This window comes from Hemitrygon akajei, unplaced genomic scaffold, assembly GCF_048418815.1.
Source record: "Hemitrygon akajei unplaced genomic scaffold, sHemAka1.3 Scf000043, whole genome shotgun sequence".
In the NCBI taxonomy this organism is placed as follows: domain Eukaryota; kingdom Metazoa; phylum Chordata; class Chondrichthyes; order Myliobatiformes; family Dasyatidae; genus Hemitrygon; species Hemitrygon akajei.
In genome coordinates, this window is record NW_027331929.1 from 7,150,824 (window position 1) to 7,175,549 (window position 24,726).

The 24,726-nt window shown below is 47.9% G+C and overlaps 1 protein-coding gene across 1 annotated transcript; it reads right to left on the reverse strand.

Moving 5' to 3' along the window:
* Nucleotides 1-501: 501 nt before the first annotated feature.
* Nucleotides 502-24,607, reverse strand: LOC140720454 (NACHT, LRR and PYD domains-containing protein 3-like). Its single transcript, XM_073035306.1, has 11 exons — nt 24,477-24,607; nt 18,895-18,986; nt 16,986-17,152; nt 11,284-11,455; nt 11,120-11,185; nt 4,152-5,919; nt 2,359-2,445; nt 2,033-2,203; nt 1,707-1,877; nt 1,384-1,551; nt 502-1,225 (listed from the first exon to the last, which is right to left on the reverse strand). Exons 2-11 carry the CDS (start codon nt 18,902-18,904, stop codon nt 1,123-1,125), a joined length of 2,883 nt encoding a protein of 960 aa, XP_072891407.1. The 5' UTR covers nt 18,905-18,986; nt 24,477-24,607; the 3' UTR covers nt 502-1,122.
* Nucleotides 24,608-24,726: the final 119 nt, after the last annotated feature.

The window sequence follows — 24,726 nt, forward strand, 5'->3', positions numbered from 1 at the left end:
TTAATGAAGATACATTCCAGATTTTTAAGAGACTTTCATAGGCGTGGGGATGATGTGACAATGGAGAGTAATGGGCTGTGCAGTACGGAAGGGTTTGACACCACAGCAGCGAAAGAGCGTGGATATGGTGGGCGCAAGACGAGCGCGGCATGCTACAGCAAGGACAGTAGGCCGGTGGCAGGTGCAAAGAGTGACCCCAGGCGGATAGGCGTGCACGTTGAGCAGGCGGATGGGGGCGGGAGAGCGTGGGGAGTTAGCGAGGAGAGCGCGGGTTAGGGAGCGAGGAGATAATGGGAGAGGGAGCGAGGGAGGAGAGCGCGGGAGGCAATGAGACTCTGTGAGACTGCCCTTCATTAGGCTGGAAAGGAGATGATGCTGTGCCGTGAGGTTATATGGACCGCTGTCACAGTGCACTGGGTGCGCGGTGCAGCGGGAATCTCAGGTCTGTGTTCGTTCCTCTTAGCTGAGTCACCGACACCAAGACAGAGAGTTACAGCGGTTTATTGATTTCATCGTGATAAACGTAAAATAAACAATGTGTGAGCTGCTGACGTGCGGGAATGAATAAGCTGCTCCCGACTCACTCGCAGTCGCACACAATTAACTGACCGGCGACAACGAGTGACAATTTGAATAATCAGTCCCGTTTCTCACCGTCACTCTGCATCGGGGAACCGATGATTATAAAATCACACCAGGGCAATGTCCGAGATCGCTGCAGACCCAGGGTTACTACCAAGGCACTTGCTAATTTAACATCATTATCGAGGCAAGACTGCCGAATGAACTGTCCTCAGACCAAAGTGACAAAAACGATCCCCTTCCCGGATAATCCCACCCAGGACAGTAGTGTTCCAGACTGACAATGGCTTCCGATGTAATTCCGGTCTGTGTAATTCCACGGTTCCCCTTGGCGAAACCTGAACCAGGACATCCGGCGGAAGCAGGGCCACTGCACTGTGGACGGAAACACTGGCTACGGGACTGTCTCTGACGTCAAGGCACGCTCCGCTGGAGCCGGAGTCTATTGGAAATAATTCTGGAGAACGGCCGTTAATGGCGACAGTTAAAGGTAAAACCGGGAAGTCTGCCTGAATGTCCCCATTAGACGTGCGAAAATGTTCACATATCCCGATGGTCAAGTATCACTCTCAGTCCAGGTCTGGGTTCCTGGAGATAACTCAATTCCTTCTCCCCGTTTTTACTGAACATATTCCCCACCAGCCTGAAACAGATGGGAGAATAAAGATGAAATAAACAGATTATACAACAGTGTTAGTAACAGGGGACTGGGGTTAATGTTTAAACAACGCTGACAGACAAATAACACCAGAAAACGCACGCATCCGCTGTTTGTTAATCATATTGAACCTTAACACTTACACGATCCGCTCCAGACTCGGGAGTGCTAGTATAAGGCGACGAAGAGCGGGGACAGATCGGTCTGTGAGCCAGTTTGATTCCAGGTTCAACCGCGTTATTAATCGGTTTATAATGATAGCTGAAACGAGATCCTCGACGCCAGAATCTGATAGATGGACACCAGCCAGCCTGGAGATGAGAGAGAGTGAGGGTGAAGGACACAGAGAGACAGGAGACGGTACAAATCCCCAGTGTTTAACAGTAACACAATTACTGATCACAATAATGCTCAGTGTCAGACACCCAGTGACTGTAAACACTATCTCCCACAGTATGGCACTTACCACAGTCTCTGAATTTTACATTCCGGGTTCCTCAGAGCCGCAGACAACAGTTTCACCCCTGAATCTCCCAGTGTATTGGCACTCAGGTCCAGATCCGTGAGTGATCGATTTGTAATGAGATCGCTGGCGAGATCCTCAGCCCCAGAATCTGTCAGACCGACTTTGTTCAGCCTGGAGATGAGAGAGAGTGAGGGTAAAGGACACAGAGAGACAGGAGACGGTACAGATCCCCAGTGTTTATCAGTAACACTATCACTGATCACATTAATGTTCAGTGTCAGACACCTAGTGACTGTGAACACAATCTCCCACAGTCTGGTACTTACCGCAATTTCTGTATTTTACACTCTGGGTTCCTCAGAGCCGCAGACACCAGTCTCACTCCTGAATCTCCCAGTTCATTATCACTCAGGCTCAGCCCCATCAGTGATGGGTTTGTACTGAGAGCGGAGGCGAGATCCTCGGCCCCAGAATCTGTGAGACCGACATTCCCCAGCCTGAAGATGACAGAGAGTGAGGGTGAAGGACACAGAGAGACAGGAGACGGTACAGATCCCCAGTGTTAATCAGTAACACAATTACTGATCACATTAAAGTTCAGTGTCAGACACCCAGTGACTGTAAACACAATCTCCCACAGTCTGGTACTTACTCCAGTTCCTGTATTTTACACTCCGGGTTCCTCAGAGCAGCAGACACCAGTTTCACTCCAGAATCTCCCAGTTTATTCTTCCCAAGTCTAAACACAGAAAAATTGATGAACAAAGTGATTCAAACCGTGAGTCACTTGGATATTTCAGGAAACATTAAACCCTTCCGTAAATCACTGATCGGAGTTCCCATCACTGTCAATGTCCCGCACTGCCCAGCACCAGGGTATTCACCCAATGTCAGTAATTTAGTCTGTCGGAGTGACACTGTAAACTCCACGTATTCTGGCTCATTCCCTGAATGTTAGAAAAGTGTTCCTGACCTGAGAGGGTCGGAGGGAGCAGTGTTGAAAGGTGGGAGGAAGTCCCACAGTGAGAAAGATTTGTGAATGAGGAATGCGTCGATGGGAGAAGGTGGGGGAGATCCCACCTGAGGTAAAGGGATGTGAAGTCTGAAGCTGCAGAAGGAAGGGGGATGAAGTAGAGTGATCCCACAGAAGAAAGGAAAGCACATCCTATAGAAGGAAGGAGGATGTTGAAGAGATCCCAGAGGAAGATACCGATGGGAAAAGATATTCCGACAAAACGATCCGATTCAGAAATAGATTTCACGGGAGGGGTGGGTCTGAACTGAGGTCCACAATCGGTAGAGGAGTTACCCGAATGGGATCTGGGTATCTGCTAGTGAGCCGTCACACGGTTAGACTGAGGGTGAGAGTCACACACGGGAAAGTGTGGGGTAGGACAATCTCTCAATGATATTTCTTTCCTTCTCACCGGGGCAGTCTGCTGATGGTCTCTTGTTCCTGACAGGGAAGGCTATGTGAAGCTCCGACCCATCTGCTACAGTCAGTGTCGGTCTGGGTGTCAGTAACAGTGAGAAGGAACATTGCCAATGGACGTGTCATGGGCAGCGAGAAACACGGCCATTCCGGTGTTTTACTGCCATTAAACCAACGGCCGTTGTTCACTGAAGTCACCAACATCCAACAAATTCTTGATATCCTTGGATAATTACTCACCAGTTGTTTGTCACATTATTTGAGTTTCTGAAATTTACATATAACCATATAACAATGACAGCACGGAAACAGGCCATCTCGGCCTTTCTAGTCCGTGCTGAATGCTTACTCTCACATAGTCCAACTGACCCGCACTCAGCCCATAAACCTCGATTCCTTTCTTGTCCATATACCTATGCAATTTTATTTTAAATGACAATACCGAACCTGCCTCTACCATTTCTACTGGAAGCTCGTACCACTCAGCTACCACTCTCTGAGTAAATAAATTCCCCCTCGTGTTACCCTTAAACTTTTGCCCCCTAACTCTCAACACATGTCCTCTTGTTTGAATCTCCCCTGCTCTCAATGGAAAAAAAAACTGATCCACGTCAACTCTATCTATCCCCCTCGTAATTTTAAATACCTCTATCAAGTCCCCCCTCAACCTTCTACGCTCCAAAGAGTGAAGACCTAACTTGTTCAACCTTTCCCTGTAACTTAGGTGCTGAAACCCAGGTAACATTCTGGTAAATCTTCTCTGTACTCTCTCTATTTTGTTGTTATCTTTCCTATAGTTTGGTGACCAGAACTGTACACAATACTCCAAATTCGGCCTTACAAATGCCTTGTACAATTTTAACATGATCTCCCAACTCCTATACTCAATGCTCTGATTTATAAAGGCCAACATAACAAAAGTTTTCTTCATCACCCTATCCACAATTTTACCAAATTTGAAACAACACAATGGGACTATTTCACAGTTCAGTGCGAGAGATAAATCAAGTTACCTCAACTCCTGACACTTGTGCAGCCCGGGTCCCAGCCGCTGGATTCCTTCACACTGAATGTTGCATTTCTCCAGGTTGAGGTGTTTTATTGTATCACAGAGTCCGAAGGCATGAGACAGGACCGCGCAGTCAACCGGGGTCAGTGTCATTCCACTGAATGAAATTGTGTCCACGGACTCCAGTGCGTCCTGAGCCAGTCCACGATTCTGAGACTCAAACAGGTAGTGCAATGTGTTCAGGAGGCGCCTTTTACCAGCTTCATTCCATGTGTTTCCACTCTGGCGTTTAACCTCCTCCCTCACCCAGTCAATCACGCGGCAGGTTGTTTGATTAGGAAATGGGCCCAAAAACTCCACCAGGCCCCGAGCTGTCATTGGGTTGGAGAGACCAGCAACAAAGCGGAGAAATACCTCAAATCGTCCATCTGTCGTGTTGCGGTCTACAGTGAGGAATTTCAGGATATCCCCAGGATGTGGATTCAGGAATTGTGCGACTGCAGCTACAAACTCTTGGATGGTGAGGTGTGGGAATGTGTACACCACGCTCCGGGCAGAATCCTCTCTCTCCAAAAGCTCCATCAGGAACCCGGACAGGAACTGGGAAGGCTGCAGATTGTAGTTGATCAAATCTCCACCTGTAAACACAATCTTCTTCTCGAACACTCCTCTGTAGGCCATCTGTCCAAGCCTGAGTAACACATTACGGGGGTTTCCAATCTCACGGCCGTGGTTTTTCAGGATGTTGTAAATATAGTAGGAGTACAGTTGAGTGATGGTCTTGGGAACTCGCTGCGGGTCCCTGACTCTTTGTGTAAAGACGGGGCCCAGTGTCAGAGCGAGGATCCAGCAGTAAGAGGGGTTGTAACTCATGGTATACAGGATCTCGTTCTCCTGCACGTGTTTGAAAACAGCTGCGGCTAACGTCTGATCTTCAAAATACCTGATGAAATATTCCTTCCGTTCCTCACCAACAAATCCCAGGATTTCAGTCCAAACACTGATATCAGCCTTTTCCAATAAATGTAACACAGTGGGGCGTGTGGTCACCAGCACTGAACACCCTGGGAGCAGCTTGCCCTGGATTAAATTGTACACAATGTCCGACACTTCACACCACCACTCGGGATCTGGGCACTGGTGCTTGGGTTCTGTGTCTCTCCGACTGTCAGCAAAATCGATTCTGTGTTTGAATTCATCCAAACCATCGAATATAAACAGCAATCCCTCTGGGTTGTTCCAGACCTCTCTCAGGATATTCCCAAAGTAAGGATACTGATCCAGAATCAGTTCCCTCAGGTTTATTCTGCAGTTGCTGGAGTTTAAATCCCGGAATTTGAAACAGAAGACAAAGTGGAATTGTTGGTATATTTTCCCTGTGGCCCAGTCGTAAACAATCTTTTGTACCATTGTCGTTTTCCCGATCCCCGGGACTCCGGCCATTACTACCGAGCACCCCGAAGTTAATCGTGTGAAGAATCTTTTCATTTTGTCCCGAAAACTGTGTGAGTGACTATTACGAAATAGATGAGGAATTTGGACTTTCTCCAGCTCTTTGCGGAGATGTTTCTGTCTCCACTCCTCGTGGTCTCTGCCTCTTGCCAGCAGCTCATGTTCCACCAGTGTCCGATCTCGAACTGTAGAAATGACCGTGAGCTCAGCGTATCGATCAACCAGCTGGAAAACCTTCACCTTCTCCCTCATCAGGATCGTGTTCACTCTGAGTGTTTCAGTCTGTGTCCGCAGAGTCTCCATGTGCTTCTGTCGAAGATCTGAGGACGGACAGAAGTAGGTGGTCAAAGCCTGATCTGATGAACACGGAACATCCACTTATTTCCCCTATTTTTTTAAAAAAGGCATTGTTTGGGTGAAATCGGGAAATCAGAGTTAAGAGTGTGTGAAACTCAACGATGTCCCAGAAACGTCTCTGATCTCATTCAGATCCGCTGTTGGTGTTTGCAGGTTCCCCGGTGTTCCAGCGAGCACCAAGTGGACACGTGATCCTGGAGAGGAGAGTGTTGTGTGGAGTTGGTGGTTTCACTGCTTTCGCTGCCCAGCTTATGCTGTACTCTGCAACACTGCAGACGGTAGCAGTGGGTACGGGGGGCGTACCGTTTTGGATACTGTTTGTGGGGATGACCTACCAGGGACAGGTTGCAGTGGTTGTGTCTCCGGCACCGAGACTGGATCCTCAGCTCAGAAGGGAAGGAGGGAAAAGAGGCGTGGGTGAATACCCGGATGTCGAGGTCCAAGTAGGGACCAATGCCGTGGATAGGAAGAAGGTGGAGGTCCCGCAAAGACAGTTTAAGGATGTAGGTGCAAAATTGAAGGACAGGACTTTCAGGGTTGCAATCTCAGGATTAGCGTGCTGCGTGCTAGTGAGGCTAGAAATAGGGAGATAATGCAGCTAAATACGTGGCTAAAGAGTTGCTGTAGGAGGGAGGGCTTTATGTTTCTGAAAGATTGGGCTTTGTTCCAGCGAAGGTGGGACCTGTTTCGACGGGACGTGTTGCACCTGGACTGGAGGGGGACTAGCATCCTTGCGGCAAGATTTGCTAGTGCTGCTCAGAGGATTTGGACTAGACTTTCGGGGGAGGGGAACCAGAGTGTCAGAGCACATCCTGAGGTGTTAAAGGATACTGATCATGCGAGAGCTGCAAATATAGTAAAGCCAGATCTAACATATAGGGGCTTTGATAAAGAGAAGCAGGATAAAGTGTATAAAGGTAGCAAGGCAGAAGGGCTAAAGTGCGGGTATTTCTTTGCAAGAAGCATCAGGAGCAAAGGTGATGAACTGTGAGCTTGGATACATACATGGAATTATGATGTAGTGGCCATTACAGAGACTTAGCTGGCACCAGAGTAGGAATTGATTCTCAATATTCCCGGATTCCAGTGCTTTATAAGGAATAAGGGGGGTGGGGGGAAGAGGGGTGACATTATTGGTCCGGGATACTATTACAGCGACAGAAAGTTTGGGTAATGTAGCAGGAATCGCTTTTGAGTCAGTATGGGCGGGGGGCAGGAACAGGAAGGGAGCAGTTACTCTATTGGGAGTATTCTGTAGGCCCCCTAGTAGCAGCAGAGATACCGAGGAGCAGATTGGGGTGCAGATTTTGGAACCGTGCAATAATAACATGGTGTTATCATGGGTGACTTTAACTGCTCGAGTACTGATTGACATTGATTAGTTCTGATGGTTTAGATGGGGCAGAGTTTTTTAAGTGTGTCCAGGAAGGATTCCTGTCACAGTATGTTGACAGGCCGACTAGCGTGAATACCATACTAGATGTAGTATTAGGTAACGAACCGGGTCAATTCACAGATCTCTCAGTGGGTGAGCATCTGGGGGACAGTGATCACCACTCCTTGGCCTTCAGCATTATCATGGAAAAGGTAGAGTCAGAGAGGACAGGAAATTTTGAGCAGGGCAAATTATAAGGGTTTAAGGCAAAAATTTCCGGGTGTGAATTGGGATGATGCTTTTGCAGGGAAATTTACTATGCACATGTGATCGCTGTTTAAGGATCTCTTGCAGGATGTTAGGGATCCATTTGTCCCGGTGAGGAAGATAAAGAATGGTAGAGTGAAGGAGCCATGGGTGACAAGTGAGGTGGAAAAGCTGGTCAGGTGCAAGAAGGCAGCATGGTTTGGGAAGCCACGATGAGATGGTTCTATAGAGGAACAGAGGGTAGCAAGAAAGGTGCTTAAGAAGGTGCTGAGGAGAGGAGAAGGGGGCATGAGAAGACCTTTGCGAGTAGGGTAAAGGAAAACCCCAAGGCATTCTTCAATTATGTGAAGAACAAAAGGATGACAGAAGTGAAGGAAGGACCGGTTAGAAATAAAGGTGGGAAGATAAGACTGGAGGCTGTGGAAGTGAGCTAGGCTCTCAATGAATACTTTTCTTCGGTATTCACTAATGAGATAGAAACTGATGACGCTGAGGACAATATGAGTGAGGTTGATGTTCTGGAGCATGTTGATATTAAGGGAGAGGAGGTGTTGGAGTTGTTAAAATACATCAGGACGGGTAAGTCCCCGGGGCCTGATGGAATATTCCCCACTAGCCCAGCGAAGATATTGCGGAGTGTCTGGCTAGGATCTTTATGTACTCGTTATCCACGGGAATGGTACCAGAGGGTTGGAGGGAGGCGAATGTTATCCCCTTGTTCAAAAAAGGTAGTAGGGATAGTCCAGGTAATTATAGACCAATTAGTCTTACGTCTGTGGTGGGATAACTGTTGGAAAAGATTCTTACAGATAGGAACTATGGGCATTTAGAGATTTATGGTCTGATCAGGGACAGTCAGCATGGCTTTGTGAAGTGCAGATCGTGCCTAACAAGCCTTATATAGTTCTTTGAGGAGGTGTCCCGTCATATAGATGAGGAGAGTGCAGTGGATATGATCTACATGGATTTTAGTAAGGCATTTGTAAAAGTTCCACACGGTAGGCTTATTCAGAAAGTCAGAAGGCATGGGATCCAGCGAAGCTTGGCCAGGTGGATTCAGAATTGGCTTGCCTGCAGAAAGCAGAGTGTCATGGTGGAGGGAGTACATTCGTTTTGGAGGTTTGTGACTAGTGGTGTCCCTCATGGATCTGTCTGGGACCTGTACTTGTCTTCATTTTTATTAACAAATTGGATGTTGGGGTAGACACTTGGTGGTGTTGTGAATAGTATAGAGGACTGTCGCAGAGAGACATTGATAGGATACAGAAGTGGGCTGAGAAGTGGCAGATGCAGTTCAACCCGGAGAAATGTGAGGTGGTACACTTTGGAAGGACAAACTTCAAGGCAGAATACAACTTAAATTGCAGGATATTTGGTAGAGTGGAGGAGCAGAGTGATCTGGGGGTACATGTCCACAGTTCCCTGAAAGTTGCCGCACAGGTAGATAGGGTAGTTAAGAAAGCTTATGATGTGTTAGCTTTTATAAATCGAGGGACAGAGTTTAAGAATCGCGATGTAATGATTCAGCTCTGGTTAGGAAACACTTGGAGTACTGTGACCCGTTCTGGTCGCCTCAACTAGGAAGGATGTGGAAGCATTGGAAAGGGTACAGAGGAGATTTACCAGGATGCTGCCTGGTTTAGAGAGTATGGATTATGATCAGAGATTAAGGGAGCTAGGGCTTTACTCTCTGGAGAGAAGGAGGATGAGAGGAGACATGATAGAGGTATACAAGATATTAAGAGGAATAGATAGAGTGCACAGCCAGCGCCTCTTCCCCAGGGCACCACTGTTCAGCACAAGAGGACATGGCTTTAATGTAAGGGGTCGGGAGTTCAAGGGGGACATTAGAGGAAGCTTTCTTTACTCAGAGAGTGTTTGGTGCGTGGAATGCGCTGCCTGAGTCAGTAGTGGAGGCAGATACACTAGTGAAATTTAAGAAACAACCTGACAGGTATATGGGGTAATTTAAGGTGGGGGGGGATGTTACATGGGTGGCAAGGTTTAAAAGTCAGCACAATATTATTGGCCGAAGGGCCTGACAGTTGTATACTATTCTGTGTTCTATATTCTATGCTTCTTCTTTGACTGACCGGAATGTCTGTTTAGCAAACTCATAGATTTCTCCAGGTGCACAGCCGAAGACCTGGACGGTAAAAAGGTGTTCTGAAAAAAGCAAATGGTTATCCGTCCGCCAGCCACAGCTCAAGGAGTGTCGCCTGAACTCTGACAGTCTCGAAACATGCCTCTAAAGACAGGTATTCAGGCTCTCAGTGTCATGGTCCGGTCCGTGAAATCAGCATTCAGGTTCACGGTCCGGTCCCGTTCCTTATTCCAGGTTTTCCGGTTATCTCTATTTTCTGTTGAGGCAGCTTATTCTCGTTTGGGCTTGCCTCATAAATAGCTTCGGGATTCATCCTCTGGCTGCTGGATTTCTCCTGTCCAAACCCCCTGTCTGTATCCCTTCCCTTCAACTTCCGCCTGGAGACCTGCCTTGCCTCGCCTTGCCTCGCCTCGACTCTGCCTGGAGCCTTTCCTTGTCTTGCCTGTGTCTGGAGCCTCGCACTGTTTTCAACTCTCTGTCTATGTCCACGCCTTCGCTAGGTCGGTTCGGCCGATTTGCCGCTACCTAGCGTTGGGAACTATGGCGTCGTGTGCAGCGTTCTGCGTAATGAGTCCCGGCCTTGCGTCCCGTACCCAAGGAGGGGTCCAGGCTCTTGGTTTTCTGTAATGAGTCCCGGATTTGCGTCCCGCACCCAAGGAGGGGACCTGCTCTGTGTTCTGTGTTATGAGTCTCGGCCCTACGTCCTGTACCCAAGGAGGTGTCCAGGCTCGGTATTCCATGTTCCTGTCTCTTCCTCGACTAAAGCTCGAGGTTCTTGTCATGTCCATGTGCCTCGCTCAACACAGGAGTACCTTGCCCAGCCCGGTGCTGGGACTCCCTCGTCCTTTGCTGGGGTTCCCTTGTCCAGGAGTCTCACGTCCAGTCCTGTTGTCTCTCCCTCGACCAAGGTTCTGGGTTCTCATTACGTCATGTGCCTCGCTGAGTACAAGAGTACCTTGCCCAGCCCTGTGCTAGGATTCTCTCATCCTGTGCTAAGTTTCCCTTGTCCCGTCCAATAGTATCTGGTCCCGTCCTGTTGCCTCTTCTCGTCCTGTAGCCTCGGCTTGCCCTCGCCTTGTTTTGGAGTCCGAGCCCGAGGCAAGACCCAGGTTCTGGGAACTTGTCCAGTCTCTGGCTCGGAGTCCAAGGCCAGACTCCTAGTTCCCAGTTCCATGTCCTGGTTCCGCTATCCTTGTCAAGTCCTAGCCCAGGCCCGGAATCGTTGTCTCGTCCGGGGCCTGTGTCATGTCCAGCGTCCTTTCCTCCCCATTTCCCTTGCTTCCTTCTCAGCCTAGTCCTGTTCCTGGTAGTTCAGTGTCTGTGTCATGCTTTTGGGTCCACTCCCAATTCCCCCCCCCCCCCCCGTATGACTCTCAGAGCGAAATAAAGACTTTGAAATGTCCTTTCCATCGCTTACCTTTCAGATGCTTGGGCACTTCAGATAAACCCCGCTCAGTGTCCATGTAGGCGAACTGGCCGTCACCTGTTCAAACAGATTAAACTGCATGAGGTCTGTACTGTGTAATACTGGAAATTCATCAGCATTTACATCTGCAACACACAGTGTATTGTTCACCCTACCATGTTCCCGTATTTCATTCAGTATTCTGCTCAGCTTCGGTAAATGGTGATGTAGTTTCACAAAGGATTCCCACATCACCCTCCGGGCCCCCGGACCCTTCTCCATTACCAGATCCAGGAGGAGTTTGGAAGCGCCCGCTCGGTTTGCCTTCTCCACCAGCTCAGTCACGCTCTGTAATGAACAATGGGTAATACATTGAGTAGCGGAGGGGTGGGTACAAATCAACCCTGAACATGGACAGACCCACCACATTCTACTCACTGTAGATCACTCACAACCATTGAAGTGTTCATAGCGGGGTAAAGATTTTAAAAGATGCGAGCGGGGCCAGTCAGGAGTTCCTGCACGCCACAGATGGCGGGGTAATTATCCACTTGACGAATTTTAAGCGGAGCACACATAGCGTGAGTGAGCCAGAAATAGAGTGGGGATTTGAGGTTTTGTGTCAGAGAGGGTTCAGTGCGGAGAGGCGGAGGCTTTAGGTAGATATTGGGTAATACTTTACCTCTTTTTCATGATTAGAACAGTGGGAATGCCAGGCAGAATAGTGGAATGCTCTTCCTACAGGGTGCAGCAAGACAGGGGTAGCCCGACTACTGCCCCTTCAGGCATTTCGTCCAGCTGCAGCTTCTTACAGACTGTGCTGAGGAATTGGAGCTGGAACTGGATGACCCCACGATCACTCAGAATGCTAAGAGGTTGACTGACAGACTGTTCAGGGACGGAGATATACCCAAGGCGCAGTCCATATGTAATTGTGTAACTGTCAGGAGGGGGGAAGGGGATAGGCAACCACTAACGAAAACCCCTCTGTAACAGGTATATATATCATTGTGCTTCGGGGTATTGCCCAGCAGAGGAAAGCCACTGCGATTATGCCTCTGGCACAGAGTTTGGTTTTGCGACTCAGAAGGGATGAGAAGTGGTGAGCTGCACTGACAGGGGGAGTTCAATGGTCAGGAGAACAGACTGGAGATTCTTTTTACGAGAACGAGACTGTTGAATGCTGTCTTGCCAATGTCAGGGATATCTTCCATCGAGTCTGACACATTCTTAAGGGCAGGATGAGTTGCCAGCGATCATGGTCCACGTTGGCACCAATGACAAGAGTAGGAAATGTGATGAGGTCCTGCAAAGTGAGCTTATGTCATTAGATGCTAAGCTAAAGGGCTGGAACTCCAGGGTTGTGTTCTCAGGATTGCACGTGCGAGTGAGGTCTGAAGTAGGACGATAATACAGTCTAACGTGTGGCTGATCAGATGTTGCATTATGGAGGGCTTTAGATATTTGGATGATTGGGCTCTCTTCCAAGGAAGATGGGACATGGAGAGAGGTGATCGTTTTGCACCTGAACTGGAGGTGGACTGATAACCTTGCGGGAAGGGTTGTTAGCGCTGCATAGGGATAGGGGAGGTGTTAAACTAGAGTTGCAGGGGGATGAAGAACAAGAATGGATGATGGAGTGGCTGTGTAGGAAACATGTTGTTAAGCCATCTTCCAGAGTCAGGACACTAAAGGGTGAACATGGGAAACTAATGCTCCGAGTTGTTTATTATTTCAATGCAAGGATTGTTGTAGGAAAGGCAGATGAACTTAGAGCGTGGATCAGCACATTGAATTACAACATTGTAACCATTGATGTGATTTGGTAGGAAGAGGTGCAGGTCAGACTGATCAGCTTTTCTTTGCGATACACGTGATTCCATAGAGCGGGAGGAATTAAAGAAGGAATTGAAAGATACTTTGCCGGCTACAGAAAGAGTTTACAAGCTGTGATACTTGCCAAAGGGGGTGTTACTAAGTACTGACCATGCAGGGTGCCCTGAATTTTGCATGGCACTGTATCTATTCAGGATATACACAGAGTATTTAGAGTGAGGCAAAATTGTAGTTAAATCATGGACGCTATATTAATTACAGATGAGGAGGTATTCGCTGTCTTGAGGCAGATTAGGGTGGACAAATCCCCGGGGTTTTCCTTCGCATCTTGTCTGAGGCTAGTGCAGAGACTGCAGGAGCTCCAGCAAAGAAATTTCAAACGTCCGATGCGAAAGTGTTGAGGGATAGATAATGTTCTGCTGTTTGAGAAGGCTGTATGAATAAGCCAGGGAATTACAGGTCGGTGAACCTGACACCAGTGGTAGTAAAGTTATTGGCAGCTATTCTAAGAGACTCGATATGAGTATTTGGATGGACAAGGATTGATTAGGAATTGTCAATATTGATATGTACCTGGTAGATCCTGTCTAACCAATCTTATCGATTCTCGGGTCAGTTACCAAGCATGTAACGAAAACACGTCAGTGGATGTTGTCTACATGAACTGCAGCAAGGCCTTTGGCAAGTCCATCATAGGAGCCTGGTCAGTACGATTAAGTCGCTTGGCATTCATGACATGGCAGCAAGTTAGTTTAGATATTGGGCTTGTGAGAGAAGCTAAGACAGGTAGTGGAGGTTTGCTTTCTGACTGGAGGCTTATGAGTAAGTGGTGTGCTTCCGGGACCAGTGCTGAGTCTGTTGTTGTCTGTCATATATATCACATATTAAAACTCTGGATGATACTGTGGTAAACAGGGCCAGCAAATCCGTGGATGACACCAAAGTAGGGATAGCGTGGAAGGTTATCAAAGCTTCGAGAGGGACTTGGAACAGCTCGAAAAGGATGGATTACAATTGTCAGTTAGAATTTAATGAGCGCAAGTGTGAGGTTTTGCATTTTTTGTGGGCAAACCATGATAGCACGAAGACATTTATTGGTAGGGCATTGAGCAGTTTGGTAAAACCAAGGTATCAGGGAGTAGAGATCCAAAATTTCTTGAAACTGTTGTCAAAAGTAGATAGCTTTGTAAAACATTAAGGGCTTAGGTCTTCATAAATCAAAGTTTTGAATACAGAAATTGGAATAGAGGCAGATTTATTAGAGTTGTTAGGGAGGGTTTAAACTAATTTGGCGGGGAGTTGGGAACCAGAGTGTTAGGGTTGAGGACGGGGAAAACATAGATGATAGAAAGGATATGGCAGGCGATAAGGACAATAGCAGCCAGTGCATGAGTTACAGAGTAATAGACGCGTGGTGCTGTTAGAACAGGGAGCAGCAAATGCTGGACTGAAAGTGTTATACTTGAATGCACGCAACAAAAGTAATAAAATGGACGATCTTGAAATTCCGCTAAGATTTGCAAATATGACATAGTGGCCATCTCTGAAACTTGGCTAAAGAATAGTTGCAATTTTGAGCTGAAAGTCCAAGGATATATGCTATATCAGAACGATTGGATAGTAGGTAGAGGGGGTAGTGTGGTCCTGTATACATGAAATAATATTAAATCATTAGAATGTGTTGAGATAGGATTTGAAAGTGTAGAAACTCAATGGGTTGAGTTAAGACATAGCAAGGGTAAACGGACCATAATGGCAGTTGTATAGAGGCCTCCAAACAGCAGCCGGGATGTAGATTACAAATTACAGCAGAAGATAGAAAAGGCGTGTCAAAAGTGCAACGTCATGATAATCGCTGGCGATTTTAAATGACAGTGGATTCTAAATACCAGACCACAACTGGACATCAAAAGTGGGAATTTGTAGATTGTCTGAGAGATGGCCTTTTTAGAACTGCTTGCTGTTGAGTCCACTTGGGGATCGGCTGTGATGGATTGGGGGTTGTGCAATGATCGGGACGTGAAAAGAGAGCTTAAGGTTCAGGAACATTTAGGATTCAGTGGTCAGAATATGTTCGAGCACTTTGAAATTTGAGAAGAAGAATTTAAATTCTAATCTGTCGGTATTTCAGTGGAATAAAGGAAATTATAGTGGCATGAATGGGGAACTGGTCAAAATTGACTGGAAAGAAACACTAGCAGGAAGGACAGCAGAGCAGCAGTGGCTGGGGGTTACGCGAAAATAAGGAGGGAAAGACAAGACAGCTATATTCCAAACAAGAAGAAATTTTCGAATGGAAGAAGGAGTCTACCGTGGCTGGCAGGTGAAGTCAGAGCCAAAGTGAAAGCAAAAGAGAGGACATACAAGGAAGCCATAGCCCGTGGGAAGATAGAGGAATCAGATGCGTTTAAAAGCTTGCAGAAGAAAACTAAGAAGATCATTTGGCAGGAGAACATGAATTATGAAAGGAAGTTGTCGACTAATGTCAAAGAAGATACTAAAAGTTTTTTTTTAAGTATATAACGTGTAAAGAGAGATAAGGGTCGATATGGGACCAATAGAAAATGACGTTTTTAATATTGTAATGAGACACGCAGAAATGACAGAGGAACTGAATGTGTATTTTGCATCAGTCTTCACAGTGGAAGATGTCTGCAGTATAGCCGACATTGAAGAGTGTCAGGGAAGTAAAGAATGTGCAGTTTAAATTACGACTGAGAATGTGCTCAGGAAGCTTAATGTTCTGAGGGTGGATAAATCTCTAGTACCTGATGGAATGCACCCTCAGGTTCAGAAGGAAGTTGTTGGAGACATTGTGGAGGTATTAACAATGATGAATAGTCGATAGATTCTGGCATTGTCCACGATGACTGGAAAATTGCAAATGTTACTGCTCTATTTAAGAAGGTTGGGAGACAGCAGAAACGAAACTGTTAGCTTGACATCAGTGGTTGGGAAGTTGTTGGAATCGATTGTTAGGGATGAGATTACGGAGTAGCTGGAGGCACAGAAAAAGTTAGGTCAGTGAGGACTAGATGGGTCAAAGAGCCTGTTGTTGTACAGTGGAGTTCAATGTCTACGACTAGGTCGAAGTATGAGAGGGTCGTTGTTGATTTTCCCCGGGGTAACTGTTGATGAACCACAGAAGGTTCACACTTCACTCCCAGGCTCCATGAGGTGTCCAGTGTCAGCAGACAGCTGGGAATTGGCAGTGAGGAGCAGACAGCAAATTCTGACCTTTTGTGCACGTGTGGTAATGTTGAGAAAGAAGTTTGGATTGAAATTGTCGGCTGTCTCCTGTGGAATGTCGAGTTTGGTATGGTCTGGCTGGCAATAGGTGAATGCACTCCAGTATCAGAAGGACGACTGGAAAGCTGTTTATTTGTAATTCTGCAATAGCTTTAGATGCTTGGAATATTTCCAGTGATACTGATTTTGCACTTTTCAATGTTAGTAGTACATGTGGTGGTAGTTACAAACTCATTGTGGAACAGTCACAAGAGAAGGGAACGGAACCATGAGGCATGTTGGGATATTAACCAACAAAACGGTTCAGCAGTTTAACAGAGATGATATTCAGCTCTGCCTGGTCAATTGATGATGGGGTTTAAGGTCGACTCGAGAAATGAGCTGAGAAATTATTCACTATATATTTGATTTGTGGGACACCCCGGGGTTTTCAAGAGAATACAGGCTAATGAATGGCCCTTAAGGTCGAGCATTGGGAGCACGATGTGATAGCAGACAGAGAGGTATAAAGTGGTTCTCTGTCCACTTACAAAGTCCGTCAAGTGTCACACACTAAAGTCACCTGTCAATCATCGTCTGTATCCTAAACTGTCCAAAACTGAAAGTGTTCGGAAAACTGGTTAGAGGATTGTAATGGTGAATAAAGGCTCAGTGTATCTGCAAACGAAAACTCTTTTCTTGATGTTGACCACATTGTAGGATTTTCATAGCCCAGAGGTGCCGTTACACCGGTTCTGTCGGTCTATGATAAATTCAGTAAAATCTACACTCAGTGTACTTCCCTCTCACTTACGTGATACTCTGGCCCGGTGAAGTGATCATCGCCCATTAACATGAAGCCGACTCCCTCCACACCCTCCTCAATCGCCTGCTCCAGTCTCTCCTTGTAGAATCTCGTCAAACGGAACAGATGGTGATCATCACAATTTGACAGGAAGGCGGAGATGGCCGAGTTCAGATCTGTAGTCAGTCATAGAACATAAAATAGTTGAAGTACACGATGCCAATTTAAACCAATTCCTTCTTCAGGAACATGGTCAATATCCCTCGGTTCCCGGCCTACGCATGAGTTCCAACGCTTCTTAGATGCTGCCGAGTGTCCGTTTCCAGTCCCTCCCTCGGCAGCACATTCCAGAAACTGATCTATCTCTGAAGACAACATGCTTCCCAGATCCGTTTTAAACTTTCCCTTCTAACCATAAGCCTATTCGCTCTGGTATTTAACATTTGCCATGAGTTACAGACTATCTATCTTAGCTATGCCTATCATGAATTCACACATTTCTCTGAGAAAAGGTCTCAGTGTCCACCGGTCCAGAGAAAGCAACCCAAGGTTGTTCGACCTCTTCTGGAAGCCAATATTCTGTAATCATTGCGAAACACATCTGCACCCTCTCCAGACACTCCACATGATTCTCGTGATGTGCTTATCAGATCAGTGCACCATATTGAATTTTTCTCTTAACCAAAGTTCATCCAGATACAACACAATTTTCAAAAATATCCACTCGCACCTCTACTTGTCGTTGCACGCTGCCGACTGTGTTGCCAATTTCAGGAAACTATGCACATCCATCACAAGGCCCGTCCGTACATCAATCTTCCTAACGGTCCCAGCATACACTGTGCACATTGCTCGCGAACTTCACCTCCCAAAGTTCAACTCCTCATATTTGCCCTAATTAATTGAACCTGGTGACTGTCTGTTCATATTTATAATTGGATGCTGAACATTTCGACAACAGTCTTAAATATACACGACACCGCCAACTTCTGTAAATCGACGAATCAGTCCACCCATGTGATTATGTAATCGTTTTGAGTAATGCATAGTTTATTATTAATGTATTTACATCACACACGACGTACAGCGAAGCAGTGACCCTTGCAGACACGGCTAGTCACAGACCTTCACCCAGAGGAATGCTCCTCCAGTCCTGACTCTACTTTATGTAAGCAAGACATCTTTGAAATCAATGTACAAAGTCTCTGCTTAACATTCCTCAACCGAAAGTGTCGATTGTTGATTTCCCTCTAGAGATGCTGCCTAACCTGCTGTCCGTCCAGCATTCTATGCGTTGCCTTCTCTACTTACCCTCTTGTCTCAATTTTATCCCATTCGCCATATATTGGTAGCACACTCAGATTCCCTGTTTAAAATTTCTCCTGCTCGCTGTCTCCTGCACCCAGCAGATTCTCCCACAATACACCGTTCTTTAACTCGGCCACAGAAAACACACTACGGGAATCTCCACTGTCCAACAACCCAAAAATCTGGGGAGAATTCACCATTTCCCTTCCAAAAGAGAAAACAACATCTGTTTCTCTCACTGGCTGTTGGAGGCATTTCCCACATCAGGGCGTACCTAATACTGACAGGAATTCCATCTGCTCCCTGGACTGTTACATTGCCCGCTGTTGTATTCCTGTCTGAGTGTTACCCACACCCAGCTTATTCAAGAGCTGCTTCTCCTTTCAGTCAGGTGAAGATTTGCTCCGAGTTATTCGGCTATTTCCGTTGTTAGGTCCCTGCGCTGGGCCTGATGAATTGTTCCATTGCTCAAGGCCGCTTTACCAGTGCGATCAATGACCCCGTTTGTGCCCCTTTAGAGCCCACGTTTATTACTCTGAATTATTGATGATTTCACTAGACGTGTACCATGATGACAGAGTTTTAATGAGAAAGAGCCCAGTGAGCATACCTGTGTCCATTCTGGCTCTGACTGATGTTGGTTGCTTGTCGTCTGCTTGTCTGCTTTCCGGGTGGAAGGAAGCACCACCTGCTGGCAATTATCTGAATTACACAAATAAAACAGAGTGAGTCAGTTACTCTGCCCTTCATAATTTAAAACACTTCTGTAAGGTCGCTGCTCAGTTTCCTGCATTCCAGGGAGTAAAGAGACAGATTAGCATCCTCTCCCCAGCACTGAGGCCTTCTGGCCCTGACAACACACTCGCAAATCTTCCCTGCACTACTTCCACTTTAATCAAGCCTTTTCAAACGGAGTGGCTGGAACTATAATTTGTACTGCAAACATAGTCTCGCCAACGACTTATACAAAGGCTCCATAGTGGTTAACACAACTCTTTACAGTTGGAACTAGCCGGTTTCAATTTCTGAAAGTTTTTGAAAATTTGCAGGTTCTCACCGTGATCATATGGGTTTCCTCCGGGTGATCCAGTTTCACCCCAGTCTTAAGACGTGCAGGCAGGCAGCTTGTAAATTGTCCTGTGACAAGACTAGGGTTAAATCAGGGGACTTACAGGGCTCATGTTATCTCAAAGAAAATAGTGTCCAAACTCCTGCACTCAGTACCCTGACTGTTGAAGGACAGCGTGGTAAACACCCCTTCACGGTCCCGTGTTGCCGCAGTGAGTGAACTCATCAGTCCCTCTGGTCCCTGACACTCTCATACCAGGAGCTCCCAACCCCTGCACTCAGTACCCTGACTGTTGAAGGACAGCGTGGTAAACACCCCTTCACGGCCCCGTGTTGCCGCAGTGAGTGAACTCATCAGTCCCTCTGGTCTCTGACAATCTCAGACCAGGAGCTCCTTGTTGGAATATTCAGAATGAAACTGAAGACCATCAGGAAGAGCTGCGGACCAGAAGTTTGATGTTGATCGCATCCCTCAAGAACATGACGTGGAGGTGAAGAACAGATTTCTGGATTAATCTTGGTGGAGAGAAAGCCGGAAGAACTATGGATAGAAGTAAGGATCGTTATACAAGAGGTGCCAAAAAAAGTATTGCAAACACAATGGAGGCCGGGAAAGCAAATTGGCTTTCTGCGGAGGCTGAGCAGTGAAGAGACGTGAAGGCCAATGGAGATTGGAACAAATACCTCCAACTGTACACGAAGTTCAAGAAGATATCAAGGAAAGATACGGAAACTTCCTCAAAGGAGCGATGCAAAGAAGCTGAAGAAGCCAACATTAGAGGGGAAAAAAACCAAGAGATCTATTCAAGAAGATTTCAGAAATTAAAGGAACATTTTATGCAAGAATGAGTATAGGAAAAGACAAAACAAAGGAAGGACTATATAGAAGAAAAGATATCAAAAAGAAATGGCAGGAGTACTTAGAAGAATTGTACAGGAAATATCCCAGTAGCAAATATACCTGCAGTGATTTCCTCATCGATCTAGAGCCAGATATTCTGGAAAGTGAAGTCGAATTGAAAACTTTTCCAATAATAAGGCTGCAGGATGAAACAGGGGTCCAGTTGAATTGTTTAAAACTTTAAAAATTACGCTGTAAAAGTGCTGCGTGCAATTTGCATGCAATCTGGTAAACGTAAAAATGGCCTTTAGACTGGAAAAAAAGAACAGTTTATATCCCAATTTCCAAGAAGGGAAATGTAAAGGAATGTCATATTTCCAACAATTTCACAAATCTCACATGCGAGCAAGGTATTGCTAAAGATCATGCAGGCAAGCCTCCAGCAATAAACGGAACGACAACTGCTGGATGTACAAGCTGGTTTTAGAAGAGGTAGAGGCAGTTGCGCTGTGCTCCAAATTGCTAACTTACACTGGATAACAGAGAAATCGAGAGAATTCCAGAAAAGTATTTATCTGTGTTTTATTGAATATTTTAAAGCCTTCAACAGTGTGGACCACATAAACTGTGGCAAATCCTTAAAGAAATGGGGATACCTGGACATCTGATCTGCCTTATGAGAAACTTGTACGAAGATCAAGAAGCAACAGTTAGAACTGACCACGGAACAATAAACTGGTTCAGGATTGGGAAATGAGTGCGATAAGGCTGCATACGGCCACCCTGCTTGTTTTGTTCCTATACTGGACACATCATGAGCAATGCTGGCATCGAGGACTCAAAGTGTTGGAATCAACAGACAGACAGACAGACAGACAGACAGACAGACAGCCAGACATACTGTAATGACCACGAGGGAAAAAGGGTTTCGTTGCAGTCGCACCAACCAAGAATAGTGTAGAAATTTAGCAATATAGAAACCATAAATAATTAAATAACAGTAAGTGGAATAAGTGGAATTAGTCCAGGGCCAGCCTATGGGCTCAGGGTGCCGACACTCCGAGGGAGGAATTGTAAAACTGCCGGATGAAACATTAACAGCCTCAGACATGCGGGTGATGCGACTCCAATGGCTGAAAGTGAGAAGGATCTGCGGAAGCTTCTAATGAACGTGAAAGAAGAAAGTGGGAAAGTTGAATTGTTCCTCAATATTAAGTATACCGGCCAGCCCTATCAACTTCGTGGTAATAAATGGAAAAGAAGTGGAAACAGTAACAGATTTTGTCGTTTCAAAGATTTCTATAAACGGTAACTGCAGCCAGGAAATTAAATAGCTCTTGTTTCCGGACAGGGCAGTAATGGGAAGTTTAGATAAAATTCAGAAGCTCAGAGACATAACATCGTCTAGGAAGAACCATAGAGTCGGGTCTATGGTATTTCCAGTTGCGATGTATGGCTGTGAGAGATGGACTGTTAGTGAGGCTGAATACAAAACAATCGACGACTTTGAAATTGGATGCTGAAGGAAAGTGTTATGAGTGCATCAGACAGCAAGAAGATCGGACAAGTCAACACTTGAAGAAGTAGAGGCAGACTGCTGACCAGGAGTATGGAAAAGCTCCAATGTTTTGGCCACATGTAGTGCGCGCGAGGGCAGTGGGCGGGGCGGTGAGCTGGTGAGCGCGAGGGCAGTGGGCGGGGCGGTGAGCTGGTGCGCGCGAGGGTAGTGGGCGGGGCGGTGAGCTGGTGCGCGAGGGCAGTGGGCGGGGCGGTGAGCTGGTGCGCGCGAGGGTAGTGGGCGGGGCGGTGAGCTGGTGCGCGCGAGGGTAGTGGGCGGGGCGTTGAGCTGGTGCGCGAGGGCATTGGGCGGGGCGGTGAGCTGGTGCGCGCGAGGGTAGTGGGCGGGGCGGTGAGCTGGTGCGCGCGAGGGCAGTGGGCGAGGCGGTGAGCTGGTGCGCGCGAGGGCAGTGGGCGGGGCGGTGAGCTGGTGCGCGAGGGCAGTGGGCGGGGCGGCGAGCTGGTGCGCGCGAGGGCAGTGGGCGGGGCGGTGAGCTGGTGCGCGCGAGGGCAGTGGGCGGGGCGGTGAGCTGGTGCGCGGGAGGGCCGTGGGCGGGGCGGTGAGCTGGTGCGCGCGAGGGCAGTGGGCGGGGCGGTGAGCTGGTGAGCGCGAGGGCAGTGGGCGGGGCGGTGAGCTGGTGCGCGCGAGGGTAGTGGGCGGGGCGGTGAGCTGGTGCGCGAGGGCAGTGGGCGGGGGCGGTGAGCTGGTGCGCGCGAGGGTAGTGGGCGGGGCGGTGAGCTGGTGCGCGCGAGGGTAGTGGGCGGGGCGTTGAGCTGGTGCGCGAGGGCATTGGGCGGGGCGGTGAGCTGGTGCGCGCGAGGGTAGTGGGCGGGGCGGTGAGCTGGTGCGCGCGAGGGCAGTGGGCGAGGCGGTGAGCTGGTGCGCGCGAGGGCAGTGGGCGGGGCGGTGAGCTGGTGCGCGAGGGCAGTGGGCGGGGCGGCGAGCTGGTGCGCGCGAGGGCAGTGGGCGGGGCGGTGAGCTGGTGCGCGCGAGGGCAGTGGGCGGGGCGGTGAGCTGGTGCGCGGGAGGGCCGTGGGCGGGGCGGTGAGCTGGTGCGCGCGAGGGCAGTGGGCGGGGCGGTGAGCTGGTGCGCGCGAGGGCAGTGGGCGGGGCGGTGAGCTGGTGCGCGCGAGGGCCGTGGGCGGGGCGTTGAGCTGGTGCGCGCGGTAGATGTGGAGGCTGTAGAGTCAGGGATAGGGAACGGGGAGCGCGACCCTCGTTCCCGTACTGTGCTGGCTCGCTCACTGAATGAGTCAGAAGTTCGACACCTTAATACAGCTGGGGCAGACGTTTAACACACAAAGCTGAACGCAAATCATTAAATCAAGCAAACCGCTTGTGTTCAGTTCAACGATATAAATACAGTAATATCTTCCTTCACATACTAGTAAGCTTACATTAATTGAATTGTCAGAGTTTTTCCAGTCAACGCAACAAAACCCATAATTGGACCACCCGTCCCCTCGAAACTGCTGTGCAGATAATGAGATCACGGCTGAACTGATCTAAAATTTCATTGCGTATTCCCCCATGTGGATCCCTGCATCACTTCAAAGCCGTCTTTGCCTCCACTGATCATTGTGGAGAAGAGTTCAAAACACCCTCAATCGACACAGGAACAATAGATGTATTGTTCTAAAATGGGAAATTCCGGAAACGGAGAAGGTGCTTGCTGTTTGCATCTCGCACCCTTGCTTTGAAACTGTTGGGCGCTGATCTTAAACTTCACCTGACCGGTGGAAAATGTCACTCGTGCAAACAGATAACAGTAGGAACACAAAGATCACCACCAGCAGAGGTAGCTTAAAAAACCACAAATATCTCCTTGTTCGCTGATCCAAAGCACAGATAACTGGTTAGTTGGAAATAAATATGAAAATAAATATCAGAAGTTGAATTATTCTCACCTTAATTCCCGAAGACCATTATGACAATGTGGGTACTGTGGGCCGTTTCTTACAATCAGCCCCGCCCACCGCCCCACCCGGAACTTTCGTAACCATGGCAACACACAGAATGCTGGAAGGAACTCAGCAGGTCAGGCAGCATCGATGGATAGGTGTAAACAGACGACATTGCGGAACCAGATCCTTAATCAGGACTGGAGTGGAAAGGGTAAGAGGGCAGATGATTGACTGATTTGGAAGGTGGAGCTTGTTGTTCTGTGAGACTCGGTGCTCAGGGTCTGTGTGTAAGCGGCTGCCCGTCAGTGCGCATTCCTCAGAACAGGGAGCGGCGTTCCGCTGAAATCCAATCCAACCGGTTCGACAGGACACTGTCGTTCAAATGTGAAGGCAGTTTAATATTGTATTTAACCCTTTCTGCTGCTGGGAAGAGCGGGTGGAACCAATGGCGCGATGTAAAAACACTACCTGTGGCCTCCAAGGTGACTGGACTGTTTTTCCACAGATGCTGCCTGGCCTGCAGAGTTCCTCCAGCATTGTGTGCGTGTTGCTCGGATTTCCAGCATCTGCTGTTTTCTCTTGTTCGAGAGAGATCGGTGACGGGTCGCTGCCCCGTGGGATATTTCATATATTTCTACCAGGGTGAAAGAATCCTTCTGCTCTCACTCAGTAGTACCCAGCTCGCGTCTCTTAATCCACTTGGACAATTGACTCGTGAACACGAACACGTCAGGACTCCCTTCTCCCACTAAATTCACTCCCGATCCCGAACAAAGCCGAGCCTCGCTGAATAGTTGTGCAGAATAATAGACAACACTTACCTCTGATATCGTAACCGGTTGGTGTTCAGTGTGGTCCCGGAAAAACAGTCTGATATCCGGGTGTGACGGACAATGGTCCTGGAACCGGTTTGTTCTTCCTGTACGGAAAGTTGAGTCTATGCTGCTGCTCCCGAGGATACCCGGCTGTGAAGCGATGGACAGGGCCGGGAGAAATGGGGCAGAGCGGGACTACCGCGGTCCGGGTCACACTAACTCTCACCGGCTCAGGACGGGTCTGACTGCGGGAGGA